The 11,931-nt window shown below is 38.5% G+C and overlaps 2 protein-coding genes across 4 annotated transcripts; one reads left to right on the forward strand and one right to left on the reverse strand.

The window, feature by feature from the left end:
- On the forward strand, positions 30–3,397 carry LOC109723739 (protein DEHYDRATION-INDUCED 19 homolog 2-like). 2 transcript variants are annotated; one of them, XM_020252216.1, is made up of 5 exons: positions 30–185; positions 281–429; positions 1,140–1,217; positions 1,357–1,625; positions 3,046–3,397. In XM_020252216.1, the coding sequence occupies exons 1-5, from the start codon at positions 152–154 to the stop codon at positions 3,152–3,154; spliced, it is 639 nt and encodes a 212-aa protein (XP_020107805.1). In that variant the 5' UTR covers positions 30–151; the 3' UTR covers positions 3,155–3,397. The 2 variants fall into 2 exon arrangements, with proteins under 2 accessions (XP_020107805.1, XP_020107806.1); XM_020252217.1 differs by having other exon boundaries at positions 31–185; positions 2,982–3,397.
- Positions 4,523–11,458, reverse strand: LOC109723735 (kinesin-like protein KIN-14F). Of its 2 annotated transcripts, XM_020252206.1 has the most exons (19): positions 11,139–11,457; positions 10,681–10,847; positions 10,213–10,356; positions 9,732–9,989; positions 9,575–9,646; positions 9,405–9,473; positions 9,017–9,112; positions 8,757–8,891; positions 8,592–8,673; positions 8,412–8,507; positions 8,147–8,320; positions 7,952–8,058; positions 7,682–7,860; positions 7,348–7,509; positions 6,979–7,232; positions 6,727–6,890; positions 6,398–6,628; positions 5,578–6,104; positions 4,523–5,034 (listed from the first exon to the last, which is right to left on the reverse strand). In XM_020252206.1, the coding sequence occupies exons 1-19, from the start codon at positions 11,224–11,226 to the stop codon at positions 4,899–4,901; spliced, it is 3,141 nt and encodes a 1,046-aa protein (XP_020107795.1). In that variant the 5' UTR covers positions 11,227–11,457; the 3' UTR covers positions 4,523–4,898. The 2 variants fall into 2 exon arrangements, with proteins under 2 accessions (XP_020107795.1, XP_020107796.1); XM_020252207.1 differs by lacking the exon at positions 4,523–5,034 and having other exon boundaries at positions 5,645–5,805; positions 11,139–11,458.

The raw sequence follows: 11,931 nt of genomic DNA on the forward strand, positions 1-11,931 counted from the left end.
AAAAAAAAAAAAAANTAAACCACGCCCACCCCGGGGCCCGCGGGGTAGTGCTTGAGTGCGAACCACCGCGGCGGGTGCGAACTGAGGACGCTCTCTCTCTCTCTCTCTCTCTCTCTCTCTGTGTGGGAAAGAGGAAACCCTAGATCGATCCATGGAGGCCGCGAAGCGCCTACAATCGCGATACGGTGAGCTCGAGAAACCCTCTCCTAACCCCTCCATTTTTTATTTTTTGCGATCCTTTCTAGGGCGATTTTGAGTGGGTTCTCGTCTTTTTCCGAAGATTCGTACCTAGGGTTTGAAGAGATCGAAAGCGGCGACGATGGCGAGAAGCGGGCGGAGTTCCCCTGCCTCTTTTGCGGCGAGGTGTTCGATTTCGTCGGGCTTTGTTGCCACATCGATGGTGAACACCCGATCGAGTCCAAGAATGGGGTAATTGATCCTCTCCAACGATACTGGGATCTGAATCTTTGTATTTTATCCTGAGGTTTTACCTTTTTTGGAGTCATAATTCATGTTCTCTTGGTAAAGGCCTGATCTTTATTACGTGCGTTACGAGCTCTTTAATCATTATCACTAAAAAAAAAAAATTAAATTACATAATCGGTCACCGAATTGCTGCACCTAGGTCGCCAAACTTCAATTTGTTGTAATTATGAACTGAGTTCATTTTTGTCTCCAACTTCACTGACAAATTGCGCTCAATTTGATTTCGAGGAGATAATGTGGCAACTGATTTAGTAGGAGTGGCAGCTGATTTAGTAGGAGTTGATCACACAATGGTTTTGAGATAGCGTCTGGATGATTGAGCTGCTAAGTAATCGCGACGAGACAAGGTCAAAAATCAGCTGCCACATTACCTGATAAATTTCTCTGCAGTTTCGTAGAGCGATCTGATAAAAGTTCAGCGTGTAAACTGTGGGAATTTGAAGTTTGGCGACCTATGTGAAAATTGCAATAAGTTCGATGACCAGTGATGTAATTTGTCATTTTCTTTCTCTACATTTTTCTGTTGTCACAACATTGACATCAATACTATGTTTGTAATGTATGCATATCAGCAAATGAGTTTGTGGTTCTGCAACCACTATTGATGTCTTTTTCTTTTTCTTTTTCCTTTTCTTGTGACTTCCATTTTGCAGGTCTGTCCTGTTTGTGCAGCCAGGGTAGGGATGGACTTGGTTGGCCACATGACGACGCAACACAGAAATTACTACAAGATATCCTTTCCCCCTTTTGATTGGTTGTGTCATATAATAAGATATAGTCTTCAATGTTGCTGCTTCAAGTTTAAATTTTGTCAAGAGTAATATTTATCATATCTCAATATCTCAACGTTACCTTAATATATATAATCACATGCAACATCGGCGGAGGTTCCGTAAAGCTCCTTCGGGCTCACAGTCTTTGCTATCTTTGTTAAGAAAGGACCTAAGAGACGGCAATCTGCGTTCTCTTATCCGTGGATCTACCTATTTGAGTGCTCCTCACACAGTAGCACCAGATCCCTTTCTTTCGTCGCTGATTTACACATTACCTGTTGCTGAATCGTCAAAAGACGTACAAACTGAGACTTCACATAACCAAATTGAGGCGAATAATCGTTTGAACATGAAACTGGTTGATAGGTATGTATACTGCCATTTGACTGGTATTCTTTCCTTTTCCACTCTTATGTGCATGATCAAGCTGCTTTCTTTGTATTTTTTCTTCATGGACAGTTATATTAATATGGTATTTTAGATTGTTGAGTTGACTGTAGAAGCTTCTATAAGAACAAGATTTCATCTCTAGAGTGAGAAATACTAAATTACTTACCTAATAATTCATAAAACTTATTGAAAAATGAAACCATTTTGTAATTATTTTAATATTGAGGCCTTTCTTATGTAGTATTTTAATTTGAGAATTAAATCTCCATTGGATTTGTGTGCCATTGTCTCAAAGCATATATAGCTGCAAAGTTTGTCCACTTTCTCTTTTAAGCTTCTTAAAGTGTACGGACTTATTTTCATGATGAGAAGGCACGAGGTGAGCCACACTTCATAAAGTTTGACTTACATTGTAGATCATATTATCTGGAGTGCTTATATTTGATATATGAATTGTTGTTCCCGAAATGTACCTATGTCTCTTCAAGGGAGGCTTGAGTTCCCAACGACAGGTTGATTTGCCGACATTTACAGCTAACATGGCCATTACTATATATGAACATAATCAAGAAGTTTGTATCTGTTAAACATGTAGTTTTGGTAATGTGTCATAGAACTTTAGTTCGTATGTTTAACTTTGGTTCATATGTTTCGTACCCAGTTTCAGAGCATTACATTGTGGCTTAGTTGTCACATTGTGGCTTAATTGCTTATTGAAAAGTTAAGTCGAGGCTTGAATCTTTTAATATTAGTCTGGACAGTTCAAGTAGATGAATGAAACTTTATTGGCTTTTGAAAAGGTTAGTTCAGACATAGATATTTAAGTCATGAGGATTTGTGCTCACTTTGGTCTCTCTTTGAGAAAGCTCCATTAATCTGATTTCATGAACTAGAATCAATTCAGCTAAAAGTAGTTTAAATTCTCAATTCTGCTTTTGCTTCAGATGTAGCCTATTTATGGAAGTTAACGCAGTCCAGGGATTTCACCATCTCGCTTGGTCTTTGGGACTCTGGATTGAATTTGTAAGGAGAAAGGAACTGTGGAAAACTGATTTGCAAAGATAATAAACCTACAATTTTATACAATCTGCTTCTTTTGCTTGGTACTTTATGTTGCCATCATAGTAGCTGCCTAGATAATCTATAGCGAAAGTCATAGTCTGCTCGTTTCATGAACTTATGCTTCCTCTTTATTTTATCATTCCCTTGATCTATGTAGAACCCATGTTGTTGCATCCGATCGAATCAAACCAGCAGCTTTTACATTTTGATATGGCTGCATTTAAGGACTGTTCTAAAGCACCTCAATGACTTTTCCTATGTAACTTCCAGAACTGAAAAATCTCTCTCCGACAAGGATCAGAGAGAGAGGGCTCAAAGGAGTGGATTTGTGCAGGAACTTGTGCTCTCGACACTCCTTGATGACGGATTATGACTTGTTCTTTACGTCCAAGGTGGCAGCAGAAGCCCACGAGGAATGCAAGATCTTTGTATGGCAACTGTGATTCTCCACCAGCTTCTTTTGACAGAGGGAGGATTCGAGTTCAGCGCCAAATTTCAAGCTGTTATTTGTAGAAAAAGAGCAGCATAGAGAGAGAAGGGAAGAGTATTTATATATGCTACACCTTCGAGGTAATGTCAGATATAATAGATTACATCTGGTGATAATATTGGATATGTTGAAAGAGAAACTGTTCTATACTTGTTTTTCTTTTCTTAATAAATGAAAGATATGCTGTTTCTCTACTCGGGCTCTTTTCTTGCTGCGACTAACATTGCTCTATAAATGTTGTGTGCTGTAGGAAAAGCATACTAATACTGCGACCGAGTATTGTTGATTCATGTTGATAATATGTGTGTACAAGCTAAGACATAAAACCCTTTGGTGACAGAAATCAGGACATCTGTACTTGTTAGACATTTCCAACCTAAAGATAAGATATAAGAACCTAGGAATTCCCAATATCCTACTTGCTAGTATTGTCGCTTCAAGTATTAGTTTGGGATTATTAACTGGAATAGCAAGATGTAGATTTAGCACCTTGCTTTGAGTTACATACTGATTTTTTGTTTTTGTGCCCACATGGGCATCTCTCTCTCTCTCTCTCTCTCTCTCTCTCTTTGAGTTTCTTTCCTTTTTTTGTTCTTTCCATCAAGCAAACTATTCATGGAACCTGTCTGCTATACATTCTGGTCCACAAGAGTTAAAAGCAGTGTGGGTGCAAAGAGTTTCTTTCCTTTTTTTGTTCTTTCCATCAAGCAAACTATTCATGGAACCTGTCTGCTATACATTCTGGTCCACAAGAGTTAAAAGCAGTGTGGGTGCACTGTTTTGAATAAATCTGATGTACAGTTTGAACAGAACTGGAACTTCTTGAATCTAGGAATACAGCAAATTTTGGACTGAACTCACATTAAATAACTTCTAAACCATTGGAAGTGAATGCAAGGTTTAGAGATGTGTGCATATATCAATGACAATTTTTTTTGGTGCCATATTTCGGACCAAAGGTCGAGAAAACTATTGAAATTATTAAGTCCTGGCAATGGACTTGCCCTTGGAAATTTAGGAACTAGGGTTCAGCCTGTAGGCCAATTTCATTTGTTCAGGCAATAATGATTTGGAGGCTAAAGTTTGTTACATATTTATTGTTATCAGGTAAAGTAGATTAAGCAAGAGCAGAAATTTTGATGATGAGTGGACAAAAGGTTATCATGCTCCTTATCTAATAAATAAGAAGTCTCTACTGTAAAGTAGAAGCTAATGAGGAGTCTCTACTGTAAAGCAGAAGCACTAATCATGAATTGAAAGGATTGCCAGAAACCTGGCTCCACAAAAGGAAGAACTTTGAAGAAGAAAAACAATACATGAGTTGAAAGCAAGAAGCCACTTCTTTTTCTTTTTCTTTTTCTTTTTTATTTATTCTTCTATTTGCCTTTTCTTTACAAACAGGACACATAAAGAATTGCTTTCTCAGTACTCTCAACACTGCCAAAGAAGAAGTGAAAAAAAAAGAGAGGGTGGATGATCTCCCACCACCTCTTGGCATTAGTTGAGATCACCACCATCACCACCACCACCACCACCACTAATCACACCAGAACAAGCAAATTGGATTATTGCCACTCATCAAGAACTTGAGAGACCGAGGCTCAATCTCTCATGCCAATCTTAGACGAAAACACGAAAAAAGAAAAAGAAAAGAAAGAAAGAAAAAAACACAAACCATCATAATAAAATAGCAGAGTTCACTTCATATTACCCATTTTCCCACTTGATGCAGTCCTTTTGCCGTCCCCACCACTAGAGAGCTGCCTCCCGGAGCGGTTAGACCCATTCGACATTTTTCTCGACGGCGATGGTATGTGCGTGTGAACGGGAGTCCTAAATTACAGAAAAGAAACAAATGTTACAACACGCACCATCACAGTGAGACTTTATGAGTAAGCAACATCATTTCGATCATCAAGTGCCACAACTGGAAAAGCAGACTTTATGAGTAAGCAATACAACAAAGGCAAGGGGAACATTCATGATGTAGAAAATGATGCTTTATCTTTAAAAGAAGTGGATATCATTCAGCAGAGAAAGATACACTTGCAAACTTAATTTAACATATGAGAGCTTTTTTTTCTGTTTTAGAGCCAAGCTAGTTCTCCAGGGGTGTAACTAATACATGAATATTCGCCTATACACATAAGTCAAAATTATATTAAGTGACACTAGGTCAGAAAACTAACATATGCACACCTTACCTCTGAAGTTAATTTCGGATATCTCTACTAGCAATTAAGTTATGATGATAGTAGTAGTTCTTACATTAAAAATGCAGTTGGTGAAAGCAACCAGCATCTTGCGGTTCTTTAAAACAGGTTAGCCATAGGAACATATGCAATCTTATGATGATAAAACGTAGCTTTTTGTTACCTTATATCTGGGCTCTTTGTTGTCTTTTTCTGAGGCTTTTTAATCATCGACCCTCCCTCATTTCCGGAGCTATTTATGTTTGGGAAATTGAACTGCCACAGCATGTCTGCTTCCGAAGAATCACTCGTCGCGATATCCAGCTCGTCCGAATCATCATTAGCAACAGACGAATAGAATCGAGTTCTTTGCACCTCAATCTCATGGCTCTCTTTTCTCCTCGCAGCATTTCTGTGATACAGTTGATCTGAATAAGCTCTAGTGTCAGAACAGTATCTCTGGTAAAAGAAGTCGGGCAATGGTGCACCCTCTCTTTCCCAATCTTCCATGGGGTTCTCATCTCTCACACTCTGCTCGTGTTTGTTCACCATAACCTTATCCACCCACTCTCCCAAAACCATTTCTTTATCATTTCCTATCTGGAAATTTACTTTGGGGCTGGTATCGGGCCAAGGAGGAGGATCAGTTGCTAATAATTCTTGCAGGTCAAAGCTCGGCTTCTTTTGCCTTAATGGAGGATTACTCCTAACCTAGACCATATCAAAAGATGAACATTTTATGGCTTGGCTAAATAACAGAAAATTGATCAAGTTGAACAACCAATAGAAATCATATTGATCGGCATTAAGTATCAGATTAAAATGGACTGTCTAGAATATGCAGGGAAAATATGTAACAAAATGAGCAGAATTTATACTAGGGCTAAATTATTGGACTCCTAATAAACAGAATTAGAGGACTACCATTATGTGATAATGATGCAAAATCAATAGAATGGAACATTCTTGATTTGTAACTTAAAGGTCATTCTGAGCAAGAATACCTCTATGTTTCCAACATCCTCCATTGGTTGCCTGTAATTAGCTTGACCACTTAAATAATCTCCACCATTCCGCCGATTTGAAAATACAGGTGATGATGCCCTGATACTGTGTTCAGGATTTGAAAATACAGGTGATGATGCCCTGATACTGTGTTCAGGAGTTGGAATTGTGTTCTGAAGATGCTCCGATCCTGCCTCTTTCATTGCTAAGGCTGATTTGAGGCAAGATATCTAACATAATAGAAGAGGGGGCGAAAAATTCTATAAATTGAAATAAAAAGAATTTTTTTTGGAAAAAAGAATAACAAAAAAAATAGACTATGAACAACCTGCTCCTTGAGTTCTCTCACTTCATTACTTTCTTTATTTACTCTAGCAGCACCAAGTTCCACTGTAGAGACCCTCTCGGCAAACTTTAGTGTGCTAATTGTTTCCCCAATCGCATCAATCTCAGGACTAATATGGACAAACATCAACGTCTTTGCTTGTCCTCCTATGAAGTTAAATATACAAATTAGTACAAGAAAAGATGCTATAGATGTACTTCAAACCAGTTACTATTGTTCAAGTGGATATCTTACCAAGAGAGTCTTGAAGCAGTTGAGTAAGTTTACTGTTTCTGTAAGGTACATGTGAGTTCTTTTGGGCAAGAGAAGCTATCACATCCCCTAAAGCTGAAAGGGATTTGTTTATATGTTGTGCTTCCTTAAGCCTTTCTCCGGTGACCTCTGATTTATCTACCCTTTCACTGCCTGCAAGATCGACTAAATGCATGCAGCCTCGAAGAATATTTCCAGTTGCCATATCTCTTCCTAGAACATGTACAGTCAAGCAACTGCAAGCAAATTGTTGTCATGGAGCATTACAATGTGCAAATTAATGAAAAATTATGCATCACTGTAATCAAATAAAATAGAAGTGTTTGATCAGAAAATATCTTAGAGATTCACCTATGCGAACGGCTACTGCGGTCATTAAGTGCTGTAGCACCAACAGCACGGTTCTTCTGCCCAAGACTCATTAGCTCCATTACATCAGATGTTGATGCAACAGGGACCAAGTTAGCATCAGGTACATTTAGTCCCTTCTGAGAATTATTCCGAATTTCTAATGTATATACTTGTGAAGGAAATACACTGATGCTAATATTAGCAAAATTAAGTGACAGAAAGGACTAGCAGCAGAGGGGGAACAAACCTACATGTTTTTGATGCTCCGCATGGGATATTTATAGGAATGTATTTGTAAGAAAAAAGTATATACAATAAAAGGTGAAAAGGATATCTTCTGTTAAGGCCATCACTAACAAGTAGGTCTCTCACTTGCTCATTGTAAATCTCGATCATCTGGACGGCGATTTCATAAGAAAAAAGGCCTCTTCTTTGCTCTGCAAGTTTAAATAGGTCTCCCAATGCCCTGAAATTTACACCCTGGGTTTGTTCATTCAAAATCCTGGGTCCGCTCTACGTAGGATAGAGAAATAAAATAAAACAAAAGAATTAGGCCCGGTGTATCTCCAATTTTTCCTGATTTTGGATTTAAGATAATTCTCACCATTGTATAAGTTTTCCCTGATCCTGTTTGGCCATATGCAAATATGCAAACATTGTAACCATCAAGGACAGATCGAATCAGTGGCTGGGTGTCTAAAAAGACCTCATCTGCAGCGTGACAAAAAGGGTAAGGGCTATTAAGTGTTACACTACTTCGAAAGAAGAAAATAACTATGACAGCTTATTTTGTAACAACCTTGTGTTGCAGAAGGGCCAAAAACTTTGTTGAAGGTAAACGATCTACGCCCTTCCTTTCCATACTTCGAAGAGTTGATGATCGTTATCGTCCCATCATCGATAGAACTAACAGTGCTACTATTCAATTGTCCAGGTAAGAAGGGTCTCACACGGCAGTAAACTCGGATACTTCCTAATATGAGGAGGGGGGGAGGGGGGTGGTGATGTCAATATTAAAAAGATTCCTTATTAACTCAATAAGAATTTAAAGCTTAAAAGAGCACCTTTAAGATCTTGAACTTGATTATATAACTTCCTGTTCTCTTCTAGGACTTTATGATAACCTGAAGCAGCATGAGCAAGGCCATACACATGCTTTCCTGCCATGAAACAGATTCCAAGTTGAGAGCATGTAATTTATATTTTAATGAGTTTTATACAGGTTAGCCAGATCCCAGACTTACCAAGTTTAGAGAATTCCTCAGAGTATTTCATTTGCATGAATTCCATTCCAGCTTTGGCTGTTCTAAGAGTTCGTTTAAGTTCCTGTATAACATTAGCTACTGAATTAATTGATGAATATGGTCATCGAAATAACACTTAAAGATATCATCGCTGAATTATGCTACCTCAATATCTTTCTGTTGTCGTTCAAAAATCATACACTGCTTCAAAACCTTTTCTTTTGATGCCTCTTCATCTCTCAAGGGCTTACGAAAGCAACCCTCTTTCTTTGGCTTCGTGAAGTTATCCTCTGCATCCATCTTAAAGAAAGATAACATAATGAATGTTATACTGTAAATTTACAACATAATGAATCTGGGTGAATTTAACAAAAGCACCAAGCACATGAAAACTCATTCCTATGGAAATAAAGTAAACAATGTACCCTCTTCTCACAAGAAGCCAAAGGGGCTCCTGTTGAAATTTTTGATTTGGAAAAGGATTTGCTGCCATCTGGAACACTCTTGAGAGCTGTCTTCACCTGTTTAATTGGTTATTTGAAATTAGATCGTGTAAGAAAGCTGGTACCAACATAAAAGGAATAAAAGTATCACTATATGCTAACTGTAACTAGGCATAATTGAAAAAGGAAAATTCAAACAATAATGCAGATATGAACGTGGCTTTTCGAAATAACACGCCATGGTAAGGCAAAGCTTCAAATGCAATAGCTCATAGACATACTAAAAAAAATCCGCAAGAGGATATTTCTTTCAAGTATATAAGCCTGTCTTTAAAAGATATAACTACTTGAATAAGAGACTTGAGCATACCATCTCATTTTGGCAAGATAGGCGTTGTTCAAATTCTTCCACAAGCTTACTTAACATTGACTCAATAAGCTGCATGTTAGGAGAAAAACAAAAAAAGAAAAAATATTTAATGTTCTTCAATCCACCAAGCGCATTAAGTTAATTAACAGGTAAATAATTAATTAGCCTACCAATGGAACTTCTTCCGGCCTCTTGTCTGAAAGAACTGCATTAACGAGCATTTTGAGAGGACGCGAAGTAGCCTACGGGGCACAATATATGCAAAAAAGTTAAGCAAAATATACCAAATGATATAGGAGAGTGTTTTGATGTATCTAGTTCACTAACCATTTCATTTGATTCTACTGAAACAACATCTCCACATAAATTATGCTCTGCGGATAAACCGTCACTATCATTCATTGACTGACTCCTTGATAAGGAATTCTTGAAAGGCTCGGAATTCTTCCTAAAGAAAGGTTTCACTGAGACTAAAGGTTTGAGATTTCCGCCGTATTTCCAAGAACCATTTCCACCCATTTGTTTCCACTCACCATAGGACTTCATTGCAAGAACACAATCTACAACCCTGCCACTTTTTCCTCCCTGAATTCCCGACCGTAAAAACAGAAAATAGCAGTGAATAGTGAGGGACATGAAAAAGCAATCTTGGTGTTATACTCAATTTAAGTAATTATCATTTTGGCAAAACTCACCAAGACATCTGAAACTAATAACTACTAAAAACAACCCAAGCAATCAAAAGTAGGACAAGAAGGAAAATTTACAACTAGAAAGTGCTTCTACTACCTAAAACCATAAAACCCACCTGCTCCAAGTCAGATGCCTCAAAAGTTGGTAGACCAATCTCTTGAATAGCAACAAGGAAATTCCTTACATTCTCAAAATATTGGTAAGCGGATAGTGCCGCTCCATCCGGTTGAACAATTGAGTCTCCTGGATTCACAACAACCTGGAAACAACAAATTCAAGAAGCATAAACAGCAATTAACCGTGTTAAATGAAAAGGACAATTTTACAAATTATATATGAGGCGATTCAGTTTAACAGGGATGCGGGGATAACAAAGCCGTCTATAATATGTGTCTCGTGATTTCGCATTTGGGATTTGAAACACAAAAATGGACCTAAGACGACATTGCGAAAATTAGGTGAGATGGGTGACTCCTCTGTTTCAGCAAAAGATCCCGGACAAGATAATTACTCTAGGAAATTGTAGGAATTTATTGTAAAAGTAACCCAAGATTAATCCAAAGGGGATGCAAGAACCACTCACCTTTGGCACTGCACCAGGATGGATCTTATTGAGTACAGTGCAAAGAATCATCCCATTTCTCAAACCCAACCTGAACTCTTCCTCCGACGGCGCCTCCGGCAAGTCCTTCGCACTCACCACCCCCACCATCTTCCTCAGCCACCCCGCCGCCTCATACCTTCGCGTCGCTGGGGAATCACAGATTTTTTCAAATCCAAATTCAAACACAAAAAGCCATTAATTTCAAGAAAACCAAACAAAGGAAGGATCTTGATGCTGCAAACTATCAGATCCAAACTCCAAAGTGAGCTGATCAAGATGTTGGCCATTACCGCTAGAAAAATCCCTCAATCTAATCACAATTCTAACAAATCTTGGTCCAATCAATACAAGAACTACATCATTTCTTTCTCCGTTTCCTTCTCAAAAAGGTAAAAACAATTAGGTTTTAGAAGGATCAAGAGAGAAGCGCTTTTCACCTGCTTCCTCCGCCTTCCTCGAGGCCAAACCCGTATCACTCAGCCTCGTCCCGTGCCGCCTCAACAAGACCCCCTCCGACGACGCCATTCCCCCACCAAAATCCCCAAATTCCGAACCAAATCGAAATCGCACTCCTCTCGCTCCAAATCAACCCAAATTCGAAATCAACAGCCCCTTCCCTTCCCCATCCTCTGCCAAAAAAGCTCTTCTCATTCTAGCGCAGCAGAGATCAGGGTTAGGGTTAGGGTTTGGGATTGGGGGAGAAGATGCAGTAGCAGTAGCAGTAGCAGTAGTAGTAGTACACAAACTACAAAGAGAAAGAGCACTCCTTGGGTTAGCGCTTTATATATGAAAAGCACGGGTTCTTGTGATTAAAGCAAAGCAGAGGCATGTCGAACACCTACACTCCGAAGCTCGTTCCGGAGCTCTCTCCGAGGCTCAGGCTCGGAATCCGAACGGTTTCAGCTTCGGTATGTAATAGTGGTGGTGTTGGTGGTGAAAGTGGAAAAAGGGTTTGAATATAAAGGCGTTTTTACGCGCACCGTTTATTGTACCCAGAAACTAAACTTCGAAATTACTTTTTGCTAAAAATGTATAGAATTTACCTGAACTCTTAAAAATTTGATTGATGCCTAATCTTTTAATTTATCTAACATAAATCTTCTAAAATTTGATTGCATAAATTGTGTTAAATATACTAATCGGACCTGTAAAAGTAACGATGCATTCAAATTTTGAAGCGTTCGAATCAAATGAGCTAAAAGATTAGGCGGCAAATTTTTTTTTTTTTAA

The sequence above is a fragment of the Ananas comosus genome, linkage group 18 (genome assembly GCF_001540865.1).
Source record: "Ananas comosus cultivar F153 linkage group 18, ASM154086v1, whole genome shotgun sequence".
NCBI lineage: Eukaryota > Viridiplantae > Streptophyta > Magnoliopsida > Poales > Bromeliaceae > Ananas > Ananas comosus.

Bases quoted from the DNA above. Each gene is read 5' to 3' on its own strand.
- LOC109723739 (XM_020252216.1), top strand. From the start codon at position 152: ATGGAGGCCGCGAAGCGCCTACAATCGCGATACG. The intron at 430-1,139 runs GTAATTGATCCT...TCCATTTTGCAG, and splicing joins CGATCGAGTCCAAGAATGGG to GTCTGTCCTGTTTGTGCAGC. The intron at 1,626-3,045 runs GTATGTATACTG...GGATTTGTGCAG, and splicing joins AACATGAAACTGGTTGATAG to GAACTTGTGCTCTCGACACT.
- LOC109723735 (XM_020252206.1), bottom strand. From the start codon at position 11,226: ATGGCGTCGTCGGAGGGGGTCTTGTTGAGGCGGCACGGGACGAGGCTG. The intron at 9,647-9,731 runs GTTAGTGAACTA...TGTGCCCCGTAG, and splicing joins CAGTAGAATCAAATGAAATG to GCTACTTCGCGTCCTCTCAA. The intron at 9,474-9,574 runs GTAGGCTAATTA...CCTAACATGCAG, and splicing joins GGCCGGAAGAAGTTCCATTG to CTTATTGAGTCAATGTTAAG.